This window comes from Salmo salar, chromosome 11 (assembly GCF_965601325.2).
Source record: "Salmo salar chromosome 11, fSalSal1, whole genome shotgun sequence".
Taxonomy (NCBI): domain Eukaryota; kingdom Metazoa; phylum Chordata; class Actinopteri; order Salmoniformes; family Salmonidae; genus Salmo; species Salmo salar.
In genome coordinates this window covers 50,157,328-50,179,678 of record NC_138301.1, presented here as the reverse complement: position 1 = coordinate 50,179,678, position 22,351 = coordinate 50,157,328, and the positions used below count along the sequence as shown (strand labels likewise).

The 22,351-nt window shown below is 44.2% G+C and overlaps 2 protein-coding genes and 1 non-coding gene across 3 annotated transcripts in view; 1 reads left to right on the top strand and 2 right to left on the bottom strand.

Annotated features, from left to right (window-relative positions):
• LOC106562848 (C-myc promoter-binding protein) overlaps positions 1–4,581 on the bottom strand; it is a 359,426-nt gene extending 354,845 nt beyond the window's left edge. Inside the window, exon 1 of the mRNA XM_082957549.1 lies at positions 4,405–4,581. The gene's annotated coding sequence lies outside the window, so the exon portion shown is untranslated. The remainder of the gene's footprint in view (positions 1–4,404) is intronic.
• A 3,484-nt stretch (positions 4,582–8,065) lies between these two features.
• trnaq-cug (transfer RNA glutamine (anticodon CUG)) lies at positions 8,066–8,137 on the bottom strand. The gene has a single exon. It is a non-coding gene; the product is annotated as a tRNA-Gln (tRNA).
• A 198-nt stretch (positions 8,138–8,335) lies between these two features.
• LOC106562755 (ras-related protein Rab-11A) lies at positions 8,336–20,970 on the top strand. The gene is made up of 5 exons (XM_014127757.3): positions 8,336–8,527; positions 9,370–9,565; positions 11,557–11,750; positions 12,785–12,865; positions 14,435–20,970. Exons 1-5 carry the CDS (start codon positions 8,488–8,490, stop codon positions 14,569–14,571), a joined length of 648 nt encoding a protein of 215 aa, XP_013983232.1. The 5' UTR covers positions 8,336–8,487; the 3' UTR covers positions 14,572–20,970.
• The last annotated feature ends 1,381 nt before the right edge of the window (positions 20,971–22,351 follow it).

The following is a 22,351-nucleotide window of genomic DNA, read 5'->3' as shown; positions in this document are numbered from 1 at the left end:
CACAGACAGCCAGCCAACACACAGACAGCCAGCCACCCAACACACAGCCAGACAGCCAGCCACCCAACACACAGCCAGCCAGACAGCCAGCCACCCAACACATAGCCAGCCACCCAACACACAGCCAGTCAGCCACCCAACACACAGCCAGCCAGCCAACACACAGCCAGCCAGCCAACACACAGCCAGCCAGCCAACACACAGACAGACAGCCAACACACAGCCAGCCAGCCAACACACAGCCAGCCTGCCAACACACAGCCAGCCAGCCAACACACAGACAGACAGCCAACACACAAACAGCCAGCCACCCAACACACAGCCAGCCAGCCACCCAACACACAGCCAGCCAGCCAACACACAGACAGCCAGCCACCCAACACACAGCCAGCCAGCCACCCAACACACAGCCAGCCAGCCAACACACAGACAGCCAGCCAACACACAGACAGCCAGCCACCCAACACACAGCCAGACAGCCAGCCACCCAACACACAGCCAGCCAGACAGCCAGCCACCCAACACATAGCCAGCCACCCAACACACAGCCAGTCAGCCACCCAACACACAGCCAGCCAGCCAACACACAGCCAGCCAGCCAACACACAGCCAGCCAGCCAACACACAGACAGACAGCCAACACACAGCCAGCCAGCCAACACACAGCCAGCCAGCCAACACACAGACAGACAGCCAACACACAGACAGCCAGCCACCCAACACACAGCCAGCCAGCCACCCAACACACAGCCAGCCAGCCACCCAACACACAGCCAGCCAGCCTAACAAGTGTAAAAACAGCCCACCCACTGACAGTCAGGAGACATCCTGCCACCCACTGACAGTCAGGAGACACCCTGCCCATTTGTAGGCCTAATACATTACAAAATACTCTGTTCCCAGATTTAGCCTAGGCATAATTGATGTTTCTGTTTTGCAATCCCTGAGTCAATGTAAGCCTAAACCTGTGAAATTGCCATTTCTTCCATTTCCAAATCTAAAGCAGTCCATCCGATGTTATGTGTTTATTTCCAACCTCCCACCCCAGACATAGACTGTTCTCTCTGCTACCGCACGGCAAGCGGTACCGAAGCACCAAGTCTAGGTCCAAGAGACCTCTAAACAGCTTCTACCCCCGAGCCATAAGACTCCTGAACAGCTAATCAAATGGCTACCCAGACTATTTGCATTGCCCCCCCACCCCCCTGGAACACTGCTGCTACTCTCTGTTATTATCTATGCATAGTCACTTTAATAACTCTACCTACATGTACATATTACCTCAATTACCTCAACACTGGTGTCCCCGCACATTGACTCTGTACCGGTACCACCTGTATATAGCCTCCATATTGACTCTGTACCGGTACCCCCTGTATATAGCCTCCACATTGACTCTGTACCGGTACCACCTGTATATAGCCTCCACATTGACTCTGTACCGGTACCCCCCTGTATATAGCCTCCACATTGACTCTGTACCGGTACCCCCTGTATATAGCCTCCACATTGACTCTGTACCGGTACCTCCTGTATATAGCCTCCACATTGACTCTGTACCGGTACCCCCTGTATATAGCCTCCACATTGACTCTGTACCGGTACCCCTGTATATAGCCTCCACATTGACTCTGTACCGGTGCCCCCTGTATATAGCCTCCACATTGACTCTGTACCGGTACCCCCTGTATATAGCCTCCACATTGATTCTGTACCGGTACCCCCTGTATATAGCCTCCACATTGACTCTGTACCGGTACCCCCTGTATATAGCCTCCACATTGACTCTGTACCGGTACCCCCTGTATATAGCCTCCACATTGACTCTGTACCCCCCTGTATTTAGCCTCCACATTGACTCTGTACCGGTACCCCCTGTATATAGCCTCCACATTGACTCTGTACCGGTACCCCCTGTATATAGCCTCCACATTGACTCTGTACCCCCCTGTATTTAGCCTCCACATTGACTCTGTACCGGTACCCCCTGTATATAGCCCCGCTACTGTTATTTACTGCTGCTCTTTAATTATTTGTTAATCTTATCTCTTACTTTGCTGAAGAAGACAGAAATCTCATACATGACTTAGTCTTTCTCATAGCCTACATTCTGCATCATCTTCTATTCTGACTAGGCTACATTATCATGTATGTACTGGTTCCCCTGTATGAAGTCTGCTTCTCCTATAATATGTCTTATCCCTGGACACTGACATCTGAACTTCTATCATTAGGGTGTTGCCTTTGCTTTGAAGCCCATCAGTGGTGCAGCCGCTGCCTCTCTGCACAGTGAGAAAGGACCCCTGGGCTTTGGCAAGGCCTTGGTCTTCGTCCTAAATTGCACCCTATTCCCTATGTAGTGTACTACTTTGACCAGGGCCCTGAGCCCAGGCCTGCTTCTGGAACTCTAATCTTCATGCTGTGTGGTTCAAAGGCAGGACTTGACTGTTGACTGACTACCTTTACGTATTTCTCTCTCACATGTGACAGTGTTTTCCTTGCGTGGTCAACATGTTTTCTTCTTTAACATTCCGATACAGGGACACCGTTGGTTAAAACATGAACAAACACGGCATGGCAGACTGCTTACATTTTTTCCTCTCTCTCTCCAACAATTGATTTACTATTTTCCATAAATCATAACAACTGAGTTTGTGTTTAACACTGACAATGTTTGTCAGGATTAGCTTAGTTAGTGACTCACAGGATAGAATAGAATAGGATATGATAGAATCTAGACTGTTGACTGGTTCCAGAAGAGGAATTGTGCAGTTTACTGAGTGAGTATATAAACACCTCTCTGGTATATGTGGCAGTGAGGTTTCCAAATCACAAGGGTAGGTTGTGTCTATCTTCCTGTCAGAGTGTGATGGTATGATTTGATCTGACTTGTCTGTCTTGTATAGTGTCACCACTTTAATCTCTCGTGAGGAAATACATGATGAAATCCGTCTTAATAGCCTAAAGTTAACTTATATCTGATGTCTCCATCATTCCAGTATGCAAGAATCTGGAGACATTTTTACACATCTGCTTTCCATACAGCTGTTTCAACAGCATACTTTTTTTTGTTGCCACCAAGACATCCCAGTGAATGCAAAATCTAAATCACTTTTCCACTATACTCACTTCAGCTCAATCTAAACAGTAGGATCAACTTTGTTTCCTCAGTCAAAAACCACGATGCATTTTCCTCAATCTTGAGCTAGTAACTAATGTACTCTTGTTCGCACCCCATCAAGCCTTCTGTAAATAACTGCACAGCTCTGCCAAGCAGAAGTACTGGGAGACGGCAGTTGAAGCTCGCATCTGCTACAAGACCATGGTGCTTGCCTACGGAGCTGTGAGGGGAACGGCACCTCCGTACCTTCAGGCTCTGATCAGGCCCTACACTCAAACAAGGGCACTGCGTTCATCCACCTCTGGCCTTCTGGCCCCCCTACCTCTGAGGAAGCACAGTTCCCGCTCAGCCCAGTCAAAACTGTTCGCTGCTCTGGCACCCCAATGGTGGAACAAACTCCCTCCCCCCCCCCCCCCCCCCCCCCCCCGCCCCCCCCCCCCCCCCCCCCCCCCCCCCCCTCTTAAAAGATTTAGATGCACTATTGTAAAGTGGTTGTTCCACTGGATATCATAAGGTGAATGCACCAATTTGTAAGTCGCTCTGGATAAGAGCGTCTGCTAAATGACTTAAATGTAACACATGGTATTCTCCCCCGTATTCTCCCCCGCTTAAATTATTATCTGACAGAGGAAGATATTTAGCTTTATTTTAAGACTATCTGATCCACACATGACTTTATTATAGTCCAAGACAAAAATCTATTGACACTATACAACTAATCAGTCAATCCTTAAGTCCCTGCATAGGGTCATAGTCGGTCTGTGACTGCTCGCCTTTACAACATGTTGCTGCGCTCCAGAGAACCTGAGGTGCCACACAGGTGGGGGTCTATAAACGAGTCCCATACTGTGATTCCAGCCTCTAGAGCACGAATATAAAGCTAACTATATTCATTATGCACACAGTTTTCCACCACCTTGACAGACTGACAGCAACCTGTGGCATGTCATTTGCATACGCATGAAGGTCTTACAGAAGCCGACTAGCTACTAAATAAATGACAATGCAGCTTTAAAGCAGGACACACTGAGGCTGGTACAAGCAAACGCTCCACACAGACTGGTACTGTCTGTCTGGACTGTTATCCGGTGAATTCACTGCATGAATTCTGCTCAAATTCACATAGGGGTGCCCCACTCAACTGATAGTGACAGCCTGGAATAAAACACCGTTCGCCCAAGTTAGCCTGGCGACGGCCGGTTACCTCACATTAGCTAGCAAACTCGTAGCTAAACCCGTATCAACTCCTCACAAAATAACGGTTTAATTAACATCATACTTACTCCACTAGCAAATGCGATATCACTCCTCGTCCAACGTCGGCGGGATTTCTTCAAAAACACACTGGCATTATAAAACAGTCAATATTTGAATCAGCCGTTGATATCTAGAAATAGACTCCAATAATTCTATCCAGCTCTGTTCACAGCGCCGACCCGGCTCTGTCTTCCGCCATTTTGGTTGTGATGGGGAATGCGTCGCGTAGCTCAGTTTTGTTCGGCTGCTGTCGGGTCACCAAAATAACATATCATTGTGTTATAGCTGTGGAACAGATCAATGAACACTATCTATAAACTAATAATTCACTTATTACAAACTAAGTTATAAAACTTTGATTGTAAAGGTTCTGACTTGCAAGCCTACACAAGTATTGTTAAAATACATTAAAATGCATAAGACTATATATAAAATGCATATATTACATTTTATACACAATTGTAAGTATACTTTAATGTGAAGTGTTATTGAAAATGTTAATTTCCCAGACAAAACCAAAAATATAAACGCAACATAAAACAATTTCAATGTTTAATTTTTTTATTTAATAAAATGAAACAATTTCAAAGATTTTACTGAGTTACAGTTCATATATGGATTTCACGTGACTGGGAATACAGATATGCATATGCTCTGTTGGTCACAGAGAAAAGGTAGGGGTGTGGATCAGAAAACCAGTCAGTATCTGGTGTGACCACTATTTGCCTCATGCAGGGCAACACATCTCCTTTGCATAAAGTTAATTCGGCTGTTGATTGTGGCCTGTGGAATGTTGTCCCACTCTTCTTCAATGGCTGTGCGATGTTTCTGGATATTGGAGGAAACTGGAACACGCTGTCGTACACATAGATCCAGAGCATCCCAAACATGCACAATGGGTGACATGTCTGGTGAGCATGCAGGCCATGGAAGAACTGGGAGATTTTCAGCTTCCAGGAATTGTGTACAGATCCTTGCGACATGGGGCCGTGCGTTGTCATGCTGAAACATGAGGCGATGGCAGCAGATGAATGGCACGACAATGGGTCTCAGGATCTGGTCACAGTATCTCTGTGCATTGACATTGCCATGATAAAATGCAATTGTGTTCGGTGTCCGTAGCTTATGTCTGCCCATACCATAACCCCACTGGACTTGCAAGCCTACACAAGTATTGGTAAAATACATTAAAATGCATAGGACTATATATAAAATGCATATAATACATTTTATACATAATTGAATACTTTAAAGTATACTTTAAATGTGTGCACAAAATTGACAATTTCCGGGATCGTTTATTTCAGCTCATGAAACATGGGACGAACATTTTACATGTTGCGTTTACATTTTTCTTCAGTGTAGATAGCCTAGCCCTAGATCCTCTCATAATTATAATTCCCCCGCGGATGTTAGTACTAGAAAGGCAGACTAATCAGGACTATTCTGCCACCTAGTGGCAAATCATATTATTCTTAAAATCCAATCTTTGCTTGATCATGTTTTTTTTAGGTGGAGGTATACACTGAGTGTACAAAACATTAGGAACACCATCCTAATATTACATTGCACCCGCTTTTTCCCCCAGAATAGCCTCATTTCGTCGGGACATGGACTCTACAAGGTGTCGAAAGCGTTCCACAGGGATGCTGGCCCCAGAGGCGGAAATCCCGGGGGGGACGGGGGGACACGACCCCCCCATCCTGGGAAAAATATGATTTGTACCCCCCAATATATCACTGAAACATAACTATGTAATTTAAATAATATTAATAATACGCAATGAAAGCAATTGTGCTGATTATAGACACTTAATAGCGCGTTTTTAAGTTTCAAAAGATTGCGACCCCCCCACCCTTTGCCTCACAATGGTTTGATCCACTGCCAGTTCCTTAGTTGGCTAGGTAACAGAGGGGTCGTATCCACTGTCTGAAAGGCACTCAATGAACGTAACTGACGTGAGGTTAATCCAGTCAATCGTGCACACACGCTAGCTGAATATGCAGAGCTAGCGCGCAAATATTAACTATTAAGCTAGCTAGTACCTATTCCATTTATGTGGCCTCGTCAAAGATGGAATCTTTGCTATCGTCAATTTATTCCAAGATCAGCATGCAGATGATGTAAGTTAGTGCTTCAAAGTCCCTGTGATAAGGTTAGCGATGAAGTCCAAACTGAACAGAACTACACTCTCTTCTACCATTGTCTTAAATATATTTAATGGTCTCGTTGCAAAAGCTAAATTGTCGCAAGGGAACTTTTATTTATTTATTTTATTTCACCTTTATTTAACCCGGGTAGCAAAGATTATAGCAAACACCACTGAAACGGAATTGGTGCCCGCTAGCTTTGCAAATTCAGCTATTGTTGGAAGCCAGCCAATATGAAACAAACTATTAAAATTACAAAAGGTTGCAGCATATGTTGTGTAAATGGTGAACTCATACAGCTGTCAACTCTTGTCATTTTAATCCGTTTCACATTTGCTAGCTACCTTTTAGATCGAAGCCCAAATAGAATGATAAAAGATAAGATGATAGAAGCCCATCTCCTACTGTAAATAACCTACACACTGTGTGTGTGTGTGTAGCCAGCCAGCCAGGTAGAAAAATGGCAGAAAAATAAAAGACGGACATCAGAGTATTTTTCAGTACACCAAAACGCAAAGTAAGAACCCTAGTAGCCTAATATCTCAAAGACTAGTTGATAAAATGTTCATAAGAAAGAAATGAAATTCTAATGGAAATGTTTCACAATGATGTCATTAGGCAGAGCAGGCAACAGATGGCACACAGACAGCAGAGTTGGGGACAGATATGCAGGGACAGACTGGCAGAGACAGGGAGTCTCAGGTAAGTTTGTTGAGTCTTTGTTTGGCAACATTATGAAAGGTTCTCAATTTTTTTTACTTGTAAAATAGGAACACAATTGGAAAATGCCATGGATACCCCCACTCTCAACTTAAACTGGTGACTGAACTAAGATTTGTTAAAGGCAATGGTATTGCTGTTGTGATTAGTTGTGTAGTTTTGGGTACCGGTAGTTAGGAGTACGGCAAACACCTTATTTCTTTGGTTCCTCAATATACATTTACCATATTACAATGTAGGCTACGTGTTACAGCACTACTTTTGGTGTCCCCCTCAGGAATTGCTCTTGAGAAAATTTCATGTAATTGTCCCCTCCAAAGTTGATATCAGATTTTCGCCCTGGCTGGCCCATGTTGACTCCAATGCTTCCCACAGTTGTGTCATGTTATCTAGATGTCCCTTGGGTGGTGGACCATTCTTGATTGAAATTGTCTGGATGTCCTTTGGGTGGTAGACACGGGAAACTGATGAGTGTAAAAACCCAGCTGCGTTGCAGTTCTTGACACACTCAAACCGGTGCGACTGGCATCTACTACCATACCCTGTTGAAAAGCACTTAAACACATTCCATGTCTCAAGGCTTAAAAATCCTTATTTAACCTGTCTTCTCCCGTTCTTCTACACTGATTGAAGTGGATTTTACTGGTGACATAAACGGTTCATAGCTTTCAACTGGACTTATCTGGTTAGTCATGGAATGAGCAGGTGTTCGTAATGTTTTATATACGTAGTGTATTTTGATCGGCTTTCTAATGGCACTTCCCAACAGAACATGCCTTCTCTGTGGATGTGCGCCGTATCTGAGAGAAAAAATGTTAGGTTCTACCGAGATTTGAACTCGGATCGCAGGATTCAGAGTCCTGAGTGCTAACCATTACACCATAGAACCCCGTGCTCCAACTTCTTTCATATTGTGTATATAAATGTTATCTATGTAATAATTGTACCGCTGCACCGTAGTGGTTATTTTCTGTGACGGAGTACTACTTCACTGGTGCATTTTTATTTGAAGTGCCTGCAATTCATATCGTAGAAAGGAATATTGGCCGTTGGTTTGCTTTTTTTGGTTGGGGCTTGCTTCCCCTCCCCTAGCTAGCCAACGTCACAAAATCCCGGAAGTGTCAGTCTGAAAACAGACCCGTCGCTGTTTGCTAGCTGAGTGTTTCAAAATCAATTTTCTAAATCGTCGCATTTTAAACAGCTTATACAAACGAAATACTCATATTTATCTTTTAGAAAATGGGAACCAGAGATGATGAATACGATTATCTGTTTAAAGGTAACATTACAGCATGATTCTCGATATCAAAGCTAGCTAGGTAGCTAACGTTAGCTTGGCAGCTGTTCAGCTAACGTTAACAGTCAAACCTTTTAATTTGTGTCTGTGAAGTATGATATAGGTGTGTGAATAGCTCTGACACATTATTTGTTTTATAAACGAAAACTACATATTGATGATAAATTATAAACAAATTGTGAAGCAGTTGTATTGCAAAGTTAGCTACCCAAACGCCTAACGTAAGTACGTTAGCAGCTGTTTCTTAACAATGCTGACTTTTGTATGATTATGTGAGGTCGGGGTGTTTCCCGAGATAGCTAGATTAGCTAGCCAGCTGGTTAGCTTAGCTACATGCAACGAACATTGGTTATTTTCTAGCTACATTCATCCGTAGATAAATAATGTGATGTTATAATCTCCCTTTCCTGTTTTTTTTCTGTGCTGTTTAAACTAAATTTCACAGATGTCATGTGTTGTGGCTATCTGTTTTGTTGTTTCCTATTTCAAGTTGATTTAACATAAAAAGCATAGACTAAGAATTAACGTTAGCTACACACCACTGTGGATGTTTGACCGTGTCACTGCAAAAGTGAATGGTGGTGGTCAGATATTTTATGTGATGGAATCTTGTCTATGTAGCTACACGTGATGTAACTATGTCATATCCCCATGTAATTGCTACACATTGACCTTTTGGCAGGCCCTGATTTATGCAGGAGCTTACATGGGTTGAAGCCCTGGGGGCAGAGAGAAATTGAAGTGTGTGTAATCCAGTCCTGACCTTTGGGGTCAATAAAGATTTTATTGAATTGAATCCATCACCCATTCATTTTGTGTTCCAGTGGTTCTGATAGGAGACTCGGGTGTGGGCAAGAGCAACCTGCTCTCTCGTTTCACCCGGAATGAGTTTAACCTGGAGAGTAAGAGCACCATTGGAGTGGAGTTTGCCACCCGCAGTATCCAGGTGGATGGGAAAACGGTGAAGGCTCAGATCTGGGACACGGCAGGACAGGAGCGCTACCGGGCTATCACCTCAGCGTGAGTATGCTGTAGGGTAAAGTTGCCCCATAGATGCTGATCTGGGGTCAGTTTAGCATTTTTCCCACTAATGCTTAATGTTAGGATTGGGGAAGGGAAGCTGATCCTACATCTGTACCAGAGTTTACAATAGGAAGATTTGGCGCTGGACAAGTGACCGGGAAGAATTTTATTTATTGAACCTTTGAGAAATTTACCAGTCATCCATATGTAATATATTCCATTTAGCAGACTCCACTTAGTCATGTAATATATTCCATTTAGCAGACTCCACTTACTATCATGTAATATATTCCATTTAGCAGACTCCACTTAGTCATTTCATCTATTCCATTTAGACTCATTACTGTATCCTGGAATCCCACTGAGGCTCATTACTGTATCCTGGAATCCCACTGAGACTCATTACTGTATCCTGGAATCCCACTGAGACTCATTACTGTATCCTGGAATCCCACTGAGACTCATTACTGTATCCTGGAATCCCACTGAGACTCATTACTGTATCCTGGAATCCCACTGAGACTCATTACTGTATCCTGGAATCCCACTGAGACTCATTACTGTATCCTGGAATCCCACTGAGGCTCATTACTGTATCCTGGAATCCCACTGAGACTCATTACTGTATCCTGGAATCCCACTGAGACTCATTACTGCATCCTGTGCTCCTGTCTGTCCTGTGATTAATGTATGTTTGGTGCTGTTGTGGAAGCAGGGAGGATATTGCAGTGTCAGTATGAACACAGTCAGGGATGTAAGGTATCAAGCATCTCAGAGGAGGAGAGAGTTCTGCCTTTTAGATCATAAAGAAGGAGATTTCATGGACAAACTGCTTCCTGGAGAAATGGAGAGGGAGGATAGGTGTTTTACATTAGACCTCTGAATATAGTACGGTCGTTTCTCCTTCAGTGTCCTCCTCCTGTATCATGGGAAAGCGCTCAGAGGTTACTGTCTCTCTATTGGTTAATGCACATTGATCTCAGAAGGATTCAACTCCTGTGATGTGTGCGAACTCAGCCCCCTAGCCAAAGACCACAGTACTATCGTGTCCTAGTGGATAGGAGTTCAGTCAGACACAGTACTATCGTGCCCTAGTGGATAGGAGTTCAGGAGTTTTTTTTTTAGCCACTGTGCTGTTGCTTGCTCTCTGAGGGTCTAGACCGGGATACTGTAAAGCTCTGAGGGTCTAGACCGGGATACTGTAAAGCTCTGAGGGTCTAGACCGGGATACTGTAAAGCTCTGAGGGTCTAGACCGGGATACTGTAAAGCTCTGAGGGTCTAGACCGGGATACTGTAAAGCTCTGAGGGTCTAGACCGGGGTACTGTAAAGCTCTGAGGGTCTAGACCGGGGTACTGTAAAGCTCTGAGGGTCTAGACCGGGGTACTGTAAAGCTCTCTGTGGGTCTTTTTATTTTTATTTTTATTTTACCTTTATTTAACTACGCAAGTCAGTTAAGAACAAATTCTTATTTTCAATGACGGCCTAGGAACGGTGGGTTAACTGCCTTGTTCAGGGGCAGAGCGACAGATTTGTACCTTGTCAGCTCGGGGATTTGAACTTGCAACCTTTCGGTTACAAGTCCACGCTCTAACCACTAGGCTACCCTGCCGCCCCAGGCCGGAGTACTGTAAAGCTCTCTGTGGGTCTAGACCGGGGTACTGTAAAGCTCTCTGTGGGTCTAGACCGGGGTACTGTAAAGCTCATTGAGGGTCTAGACCGGGGTTCTGTAAAGCTCATTGAGGGTCTAGACCGGGGTTCTGTAAAGCTCATTGAGGGTCTAGACCGGGGTACTGTAAAGCTCATTGAGGGTCTAGACCGGGGTTCTGTAATGCTCTGAGGGTCTAGACCGGGGTTCTGTAATGCTCTGAGGGTCTAGTCTGGGGTTCTGTAAAGCTCATTGTGCGCTGTTGTTAAAAGGGTACGCTGGCTTTTATTGATAAAATTGACCATGCCTCTTTGTCCACTGTTGATGATGTCATGTTGCAGGTACTACAGAGGCGCGGTGGGGGCCCTGCTGGTCTATGACATCGCCAAGCACCTGACCTATGAAAATGTGGAGCGGTGGTTGAAGGAGCTGAGAGACCATGCAGACACCAACATCGTCATCATGCTGGTTGGCAACAAGAGTGACCTGCGCCACCTCCGGGCCGTTCCCACCGACGAGGCTCGGGCGTTCGCAGGTTAGAGATGCCTCGTCGTTCTGAGGAAGTGTCACACACTGAACAAGCTGCATACATTTCTGTTTTCTACTTACCTTCATTTTTAATGCTGCAGTCTCACAAAAATGTATGTTTTAATGTCACTTTTTATGCTTGCATTCATTCCTGTGGAATGTTCCATAACTGGTACAGTCTCTAATGTTCCATAACTGGTACAATCACTAATGTTCCATAACTGGTACAGCCTGGTAAAGTCTGTACTGTTCCATAACTGGTACAGCCTGGTATAGTCTCTAATGTTCCATAACTGGTACACTCTAATGGTCCATAACTGGTACAGTCTCTAATGGTCCATAACTAGTACAGTCTCTAATGTTCCATAAGTGGTACGGGCTCTAATGGTCCATAACTGGTACGGGCTCTAATGGTCCATAACTGGTACGGGCTCTAATGTTCCATAACTGGTACGGTCTCTAATGGTCCATAACTGGTACGGTGTCTAATGGTCCATAACTGGTACGGTGTCTAATGGTCCATAACTGGTACGGTCTCTAATGGTCCATAACTGGTACGGGCTCTAATGGTCCATAACTGGTACGGGCTCTAATGGTCCATAACTGGTACGGGCTCTAATGGTCCATAACTGGTACGGTCTCTAATGGTCCATAACTGGTACGGTCTCTAATGGTCCATAACTGGTACGGTCTCTAATGGTCCATAACTGGTACGGGCTCTAATGGTCCATAACTGGTACGGTCTCTAATGGTCCATAACTGGTACGGTCTCTAATGGTCCATAACTGGTACGGTCTCTAATGGTCCATAACTGGTACGGTCTCTAATGGTCCATAACTGGTACGGTCTCTAATGGTCCATAACTGGTACGGGCTCTAATGGTCCATAACTGGTACGGGCTCTAATGGTCCATAACTGGTACGGGCTCTAATGGTCCATAACTGGTACGGGCTCTAATGGTCCATAACTGGTACGGGCTCTAATGGTCCATAACTGGTACGGTCTCGAACTTATTTTCTTACGTTGTTTGTTTCCCCTCAGAGAAAAACGGTTTGTCTTTCCTTGAGACGTCAGCCCTGGATTCCACCAACGTTGAAACGGCTTTCCAGACCATTCTGACAGGTGTGTGTGAGAGAGAGCGTGTGTGTGTGTGTGAGAGAGAGCGTGTGTGTGTGTGAGAGAGAGCGTGTGTGTGTGTGAGAGAGAGCGTGTGTGTGTGTGAGAGAGAGCGTGTGTGTGTGTGAGAGAGAGCGTGTGTGTGTGGAGAGAGAGCGTGTGTGTGTGAGAGAGAGCGTGTGTGTGTGAGAGAGAGCGTGTGTGTGTGAGAGAGAGCGTGTGTGTGTGTGAGAGAGAGCGTGTGTGTGTGTGAGAGAGAGCGTGTGTGTGTGTGTGTGTGGAGAGAGAGTGTGTGTGTGAGAGAGAGAGCGTGTGTGTGTGTGAGAGAGAGAGCGTGTGTGTGTGTGTGTGTGAGAGAGAGCGTGTGTGTGAGAGAGAGAGCGTGTGTGTGTGTGAGAGAGAGAGCGTGTGTGTGTGTGGAGAGAGAGAGCGTGTGTGTGTGTGTGTGGAGAGAGAGAGTGTGTGTGAGAGAGAGAGCGTGTGTGTGTGTGTGTGAGAGAGAGCGTGTGTGTGTGAGAGAGAGCGTGTGTGTGTGTGTGTGAGAGAGAGAGCGTGTGTGTGTGTGAGAGAGAGCGTGTGTGTGAGAGAGAGCGTGTGTGTGTGTGTGTGTGTGGAGAGAGAGCATGTGTGTGAGAGAGAGCGTGTGTGTGTGTGTGTGTGAGAGAGTGCGTGTGTGTGTGTGTGTGTGGAGAGAGAGCGTGTGTGCGTGAGAGAGAGCGTGTGTGCGTGAGAGAGAGCGTGTGTGAGAGAGAGCGTGTGTGATAGCGAGAGCGTGTGTGAGAGAGAGCGCGTGTGTGTGTGTGTGTGTGAGAGAGAGCGTGTGTGAGAGAGAGCGTGTGTGTGTGTGAGAGAGAGAGCGTGTGTGTGTGTGAGAGAGAGCGTGTGTGTGTGTGTGTGAGAGAGAGCGTGTGTGTGTGTGTGTGTGTGTGTGAGAGAGTGCGTGTGTGTGTGAGAGAGTGCGTGTGTGTGTGCGTGTGTGTGTGTGAGAGAGAGAGTGTGTGTGTGAGAGAGAGCGTGTGTGTGTGTGAGAGAGAGCGTGTGTGTGTGAGAGAGAGCGTGTGTGTGTGAGAGAGAGCGTGTGTGTGTGAGAGAGAGCGTGTGTGTGTGAGAGAGAGCGTGTGTGTGTGAGAGAGAGCGTGTGTGTGTGAGAGAGAGCGTGTGTGAGAGAGAGCGTGTGTGTGAGAGAGAGCGTGTGTGTGAGAGAGAGCGTGTGTGAGAGAGAGAGCGTGTGTGAGAGAGAGAGCGTGTGTGAGAGAGAGAGCGTGTGTGAGAGAGAGAGCGTGTGTGAGAGAGAGAGCGTGTGTGAGAGAGAGAGCGTGTGTGAGAGCGCGTGTGTGTGTGTTTGTGTGTGTGAGAGAGAGTGCGTGCGTGTGTGTGTGAGAGAGCGGGTGTGTGTGTGAGAGAGTGCGTGTGTGTGTGAGAGAGAGCGTGTGTGGTGAGAGAGCGCGTGTGTGGGGCGCGTGTGTGTGTGTGTGTGTGTGTGTGTCATATTTGTTTTTGTCACACCTGTTGATTTGATCTGCTATCTTGGCAAGACAGACTGGATATGACCTGATCTTCTCTCCCCTCCATCAGAAATCTATCGTATCGTCTCTCAGAAGCAGATGTCAGAGCGTCATGAGAGCGACATGTCTCCTAGCAACAATGTGGTCAACATCCAGGTGCAGCCCACTGAGAACAAACCAAAGATGCAGTGCTGTCAGAACATCTAGCCCCTTCCACGTTACCACTACACCTCCACCCTGTACCCCCACCTCTACCCCCTCATATACCCTGTACCACACCTCTACCCCCTTATATACCCCCCTTATATACCCTGTACCACACCTCTAACCCCTCATATACCCTGTACCCCCACCTCCACCCCCTTATATACCCTGTACCACACCTCCACCCCCTCATATACCCTGTACCCCCACCTCCACCCCCTCATATACCCTGTACCCCCACTTCCACCCCCTTATATACCCTGTACCACACCTCCACCCCCTCATATACCCTGTACCCCCACCTCTACCCCCTCATATACTCTGTACCCCCACCTCTAACCCCTCATATACCCTGTACCCCCACCTCTAACCCCTCCATCCAGTAAACCGGATGCACCCACTTACTCAGTCTCATAGGAGTGGTCCCCTCCTCCATTCTCCCCTCCTCTCCCCCATGCCCTCTCTCCCCCACGCCCTCTTCCTCTCTCCCCCTCCCTCTCTCCCCCACTCCCTCCCTCTCTCCTCCTCTCCCTCCCTCCTCCACTCCCTCTTCCTCTCTCCCCTCCTCCCCACTCCCTCCCTCCTCCCCCACTCCCTCCCTCCTCTCCCACTCCCTCCCTCCTCTCCCACTCCCTCCCTCCTCTCCCACTCCCTCTCTCCCCTACGCCCTCTCTCCCCTACGCCCCCCCCTCTCCCCTACGCCCCCCCTCTCTCCCATACACCCCCCCTCTCTCCCCTACGCCCCCCCCTCTCTCCCCTACGCCCCCCCTCTCTCCCCTACGCCCCCCCTCTCTCCCCTACGCCCCCCCTCTCTCCCCCACTCCCTCTCTCCCCCACTCCCTCTCTCCTCCTCTCCCTCCCTCCCTCCACCTCTCTCCCTCCTCATGATCTGAGAAGCCTAGTCAGTGTCTGGAGTAGTGTGTTCCCCAGCCTTTTCAGACAGGAAGACATTTATATTCCTCACTTAGATTTAATACTGTTGATGCGCTGACATGTCTTACACAGACTTGTCTTAATATATTAATGTGATTTTTTTTTTTTCTCTTCATTTTCTTCAATTTATTAACGTCCATTTTGTGTGTTCCTTGATTTTTTTTTTACCTGTCATTTTTTAAATGTCTTTTTTTCTTCAGATATTGTATGATATTTCCTACTAATGTGTATGTATTTAAAGCACACTGGGAATGCTCTGATGTGTATCTGTCTACGACCCCCCCCATCAGTTAGCCTCGCTCCCTCCCTCTCTCTTTAGTACAATGTAATGTTTGACAATGGTAGGTTTCTCACACATGTGGATATATTAAGCACAGTGTACTAGATGGAATGTATGCTCCCTGGCCCATTGCGATAGGTGGAGTTTGACAATTGATCTGATTGCTGTAAATAGCTTAAGTAAAGACTTGTGCATTAGATCTGTTTGCGGATGGCTTCAACCATGCCAATGGACAGACAGGGCAGGCATCAAAGTACCTAACACGTAGAGGAACAACAGCTTTGTAAAAACACTTTTTAAACGTGTCCCAAATGGAACCCTATGCCCTACCATATATAGTGCACTACTTGTGACCAGGGCCCATAGGGTTCCATTTTGGACACAGTATTTGTCACTTTGTTTACAGTCAGTCTTTGGCAGGTCAGCTTAGATGCTTATGATGATGATGTCACTTCATGGCACTGCTTTGCTGCCTTGCATGTTTTTACCTTGGTTTAAAATATGACTGAGTTATCCTAACTCTCTGACTGAATTTATCAATGAGTTATCATAACTTTCTGACTGAATTTATCACTGAGTTATCGTAACTCAGACTGAATTTATCAATGCGTTATCGTAACTCTCAGACTGAATTTATCAATGAGTTATCGTAACTCTCAGACTGAATTTATCAATGAGTTATCGTAACTCTCAGACTAAATTTATCAATGAGTTCTCGTAACTCTCTGACTGAATTTATCAATGAGTTATCATAACTTTCTGACTGAATTTATCAATGAGTTATCCTAACTCTCTGACTGAATTTATCAATAAGTTATCCTAACTTTCTGACTGAATTTATCAATGAGTTATCCTAACTTTCTGACTGAATTTATCACTGAGTTATCAGTACTCTCTGACTGAATGTGAAACACAACCATTGCCCAGAGCATGCAGTTGGCTAGACGGTGACCGTGGTGAAATAATATAGAAGTTTGTCCTTTAAACATTTCTGAACTCTCTTGGATAAATTGAGAGTACATAGTTACAGACGTCTTTAAAAACATAGTCGGAGATGTCTGTGACAGGAAGTGACTAGCATTATAGTCAGCCAGGGAGTTCATTTCAATTCAGAAAGTAAACCTAATTCCAATTGCACATTTTCCTAATTGAAAAACATGGGAGAGAATAGGTATTTCTGTTTTACTTTGTGAATTGAAATAGCATTAGTCATTAATTACACATTAGGTTGTTATTTTCAACATGATCAAACTACAGAATAATGATATGCGCTGTAGTGTTCTGGCCAAACCAACTAAAATCAAGTCAAATCCCATTTTATTTGTCACATACACATGTATAGCAGATGTTATTGCGGTTGTAGTGAAATGCTTGTGCAACAGTGCAATAATATCTAACAATTCACAACAATACACACAACCTAAAAGATAAAGAATGGAATTAAGGAATATATAAATATGAGGATGAGCAATAGACTAAAATACAGTAGAATAGAATACAGTATATATATATGAGATGAGTAAAGCAAAAATATGTAAACATTAAACATATAAAATATGTAAACAACATATAGACTAACCAACACATTCTAGGTATTTCTCTTCAAGTAATAACTTGTATTGAATGTGCATGTATACATCTAGTGTAAATGTGATGCTATACTATATTCTATGCAGCGACAGTCCGATACCAGAGAATATTAATTGACCTTATTTTATTTGACGAAATATCAAACTGTGAAAAAAAGCTATGAAATGAGTTGCTGACATAGACGATTCAATAGGAATCAGGGTGGTAATCTAGCCTTGTATTACTGCTCTAGTTAGGAGATGTGTTCAGAATGTCCATCAGTTTATCACTCGTGTCAAGAAGATTGGATCTTTGTCCCAAATGTCACCCTATTCCCTATTAGTTCACTACCTTTGACCAGGCCCATAGGGCTTTTGTGAAAAGTAGTGCACTAGATAGGGAATAGGGCTCTGGTCTAAAGTAGTGCACAATATAGGGAATAGGGCTCTGGTCTAAAGTAGTGCACTAGATAGGGAATAGGGTTCTGGTCTAAAGTAGTGCACTATACAGGGCTCTGGTCTAAAGTAGTGCACTAGATAGGGAACAGGGTGACATCCATATACTGGGTCACATTATTTAGTTTAGCTGCTGTTCACTCTGTGCCTCCCTCTACCACTCATTAAAATCCAATAACTCTACTACCATCTACTATAGAACGTTCCTACTGGCCAACTAACCACCTCTACTACCATCTACTATAGAACGTTCCTACAGGCCAACTAACCACCTCTACTACCATCTACTATAGAACGTTCCTACTGGCCAACTAACCACCTCTACTACCATCTACTATAGAACGTTCCTACTGGCCAACTAACCACCTCTACTACCATCTACTATAGAACGTTCCTACTGGCCAACTAACCACCTCTACTACCATCTACTATAGAACGTTCCTACTGGTCAACTAACCACCTCTACTACCATCTACTATAGAACGTTCCTACTGGTCAACTAACCACCTCTACTACCATCTACTATAGAACGTTCCTACTGGCCAACTAACCACCTCTACTACCATCTACTATAGAACGTTCCTACTGGCCAACTAACCACCTCTACTACCATCTACTATAGAACGTTCCTACTGGCCAACTAACCACCTCTACTACCATCTACTATAGAACGTTCCTACTGGCCAACTAACCACCTCTACTACCATCTACTATAGAACGTTCCTACTGGCCAACTAACCACCTCTACTACCATCTACTATAGGACGTTCCTACTGGCCAACTAACCACCTCTACTACCATCTACTATAGAACGTTTCTACTGGCCAACTAACCACCTCTACTACCATCTACTATAGAACGTTCCTACTGGCCAACTAACCACCTCCTATATAGCTCCAGCTATCACCAGAGAGACCTGGATCAAATACTTCTAAATACTTGAGCGGATTCTGTTTTCCTTGTTCAATGGGACCAACTGAATAGTCCCAAAAGTGCAAACCCACCAAGCTAAATCATGCACACCTCAAAATACTTGGAAATACTTATAAATTATTTCCCAGTCTTTTCTCAAATATGAAGTATTTCAAATTATTTTTAGACACAGTTATGTAGTTTCTGCCCAGATCTGGTCTGGCTCTTATCACGTTGTCCAGTGTTATCACACTCCGTCACATTAAAGCCTGTTTACACCAAGCTGCCTCTTACTTCAACACAATGCATGGCTTTCTACTTCATTAATATAGTCCCAACCAAAATGATTATTATGCCTTACGTATGTAGCTAGGTCATTATTATTAGTAGTAGTATTATATATCTGTTCTGCTGAGGTCTGTTTGTTCCATATTAACCCATTCATGTATATCCTCTCTCTATAAGATAAGCCACCTGTTTTAGGCAGAGGAACAGTGATGTGTGTAAACGTTGAGGCTAACAAAGGCTAGAACCGTTAGATGGTTCAGTTCAGACAATCCAGAAAGTAAATTGAATTGAAATGTATTTCCTGGATTTATTTCCTGGATTGACTGTATTATAATGGTATTGAAACCCAACCATGAGAGGGGTAATGTAACCTGATAATCCCCACCTGGATGCTGTAGCTAGATGCCATGCTTAACAAGTCCCTAGAGTGGACCTCTTATGAGGTTATATTACTATTGCCTGGTCCCAGATCTGCCTCTAATGTAGTGATAAGACTATGGCCTGGTCCCAGATCTGCCTCTAATGTAGTGATATGACTATGGCCTGGTCCCAGATCTGCCTCTAATGTAGTGATATTACTATAGCCTGGTCCCAGATCTGCCTCTTATGTAGTGATATTACTATAGCCTGGTCCGAGATCTGTTTTTGTTTTTCCCTAGTCCATTGTCAAGCCAAACCATGTTTTACATGACATTTCCATATGGAGTTGGGAAGAGAGCATAAACAGACTGGCACCCAGGCTAATATTACTACCACCAGAAATAGAACTAAAATTACATTTCTGAATTCAAATGACATTCCTGGTGGCACTAATGTCACTACATAGCCTCCATCCTGTATACGGGTGGGATGTTTACGCACAAAACCGATGCCAGGGTTGGGGTGAATTCCATTTAAATTCCAGTCAATTCAGGAAGTTCAAATTCTCTTTTCAATGAAAACATTTTTTGTGAATTGTTTACTTTTACGAATTGAAATGGAATTGACGCGAACCCTGGCGCGCGCATCCGAGAGGCAGGAAACTGACAGGGTTGGCTTACAATCATAGGATTCTTGACAACATGTAAACTATAATTAGTCTGTAAATGTTTATAAAAAAACAAAAATCAGTTTACATCATTGTTGTAACGTTGCCAGGCAACCCATCTATAGTTCCACTGCTCTGTCACTGATGTAGGACGGAGGTTCCTGCTAAATCACATGACTAATATTTCAGAGTTAGCCTGGTTAAACCAGACTTTGAGTGCTGCGCTCACCATTTGAAACAACAGTGAAATGTAGCTAAATCAGTTGTGATTCCAGGCTAATTCAGAGTGTTCTGTTGAACTCCTACTGTAGCTGTATCTGTGTGTGATGCTGGTATTGTAACCATGGAAATATAGCGCTTGAGCCGTGCGTGTGTGTGTGCGCGTGTGTGTGTATAGAAGCAAAGGTAGGTAGCTATTGAGTGAGTGTGTCCGTCTGACAGTACCAATGGCGTTATCTAACAGACGGTACTGTCAGCCTGTCAACACACAACTAGGGCACCATATTCCCTATCTAGTGCACTACTGTTGACCAGGGCCCATAGGGATCTGGTCAAAAGTAGTGCACTAGATAGGGTATATAGGATACTATTTCGGACTAGCAGTCTATGGAAGTGTAGAGAAGTGATTGTTTTTGTCCTTGTTTGAAAAATGATTTCAAGCCTTCTCATATACCTCCATTGTTTTTTAATGAACTGTGTTTTTAGTTCATGATTGTTGTTGAACTATAATGACATGCTGTCACTATAACTGATTGTAATTCCATTGTAAATCATTTGAAAGTCAAACGATGTAATTTCAATGCATTTCGAGGATTATGTGTGGGGGGGTAGTCAATGGACGGTTTTATGTTTTGTACAGATTGATCAATTGTATAATTGTGTTTTTGTTTAATCTTAAATTATCAATTCATCTTAATAAAGCGCACCAGTCATAAACATTTCAACTCTCTTAGTTGGTATTTGCATACAAAGGCAGAATAACATTTAATTTGGGAACAAATTATCGGACATTTAATTTGGTAACAAAATGTCGGACATTTCATCTGGTAACAAATTATCGGACATTTCATCTGGTAACAAATTATCGGACATTTCATTTGGTAACAAATTATCGGCCAGTATTTTCTGACAAGGAATACATGGCGAGCAGCACGGTTGGGGTCAATTACACTGAAATTCCAATTCTCTTCAATGCTTCTCATTTAGGAAAATGTGAAATTGGAAAAATAGCAGTGAGTAGCAATGAACGCGGTTCACAGGATGACAAAAAGGACACAAGATCAGTTAGATAAAGCAAGCACTCTATCATCTATCTTCCTTTATGTGCAATCAGTGAAAGCATTACCATGTTTATCTCAATACCACAAGGATGATGTAAGTGAAGTTTAGTCTAGTAATGTAGGTTGGTTATTTTGAATGAAGCAGGTACCGTAATTTCCGGACTATAAACCGCAACTTTTTTCCCACGCTTTGAACCTCGCGCTTAAACAATGACGCGGCTAATATATGGATTTTTCCCGCTTTCTATTTTTTTTTCTCCCAAAAAACGCATTCTGTGACGTGCTCAGTTTTTTGGCGGCATGAAGCTTTCATTAGACCAATGAAATTGCCGAACGGGTTAAGGTCAAACAACTTTTTTGTTTACTGTTTAGATTAAATCGAGCGCTCTCAAACTTCCCATCATTCTGATTACGTTTGGCATTTTGTCACGCTCATCATGGCAAAGACATGGAGAAATGCATATGATGCAGCTTTCAAGTTGAAGGCGATTGATCTGGCTGTTGGAAAAGGAAATAGAGCTGCTGCACGGGAGCTTGGTCTTAATGAGTCGATGATAAGACGTTGGAAACAGCAGCGTGAGGAATTGACTCAGTGCAAAAAGACAACTAAAGCTTACTGCAAATGTTTTATTTTTTGTTACAAGCCGTGTTTCGTTAAAGCCTATTTATTTTTGTTACAAGCCGTGTTTCGTTAAAGCCTGTGTAAAGCTCATTTGTTTCAATGTACCGGTGGGCACCTGCGGCTTATAGACATGTGCGGCTTATTTATGTTCAAAAAAATAATAATTTGGTGGGTGTGGCTTATATATTCAGGTGCGCTCAATAGTCCGGAAATTACGGTAATCATTCTTAAAGCCATTCCTTCATGTATTAAGTGTTATATATGCTGACTGCGCAAGCCACATAAAAAGGCAACAATATGTGATAATACAGAAATACTAATCAAGATATTTCATATTTTAAATCTAACATTCATTTGCATGAAACGAAGTCCACTTGATCAATATTTATTGCTCTAGATCCTATGGTGCCACTGGTG

Coding starts and splice junctions, on each gene's coding strand:
- LOC106562755 (XM_014127757.3), top strand. CDS start 8,488: ATGGGAACCAGAGATGATGAATACGATTATCTGTTTAAAG. Junction 9,566..11,556: donor TACCGGGCTATCACCTCAGC/GTGAGTATGCTG, acceptor GTCATGTTGCAG/GTACTACAGAGGCGCGGTGG. Junction 12,866..14,434: donor TTTCCAGACCATTCTGACAG/GTGTGTGTGAGA, acceptor CCCCTCCATCAG/AAATCTATCGTATCGTCTCT.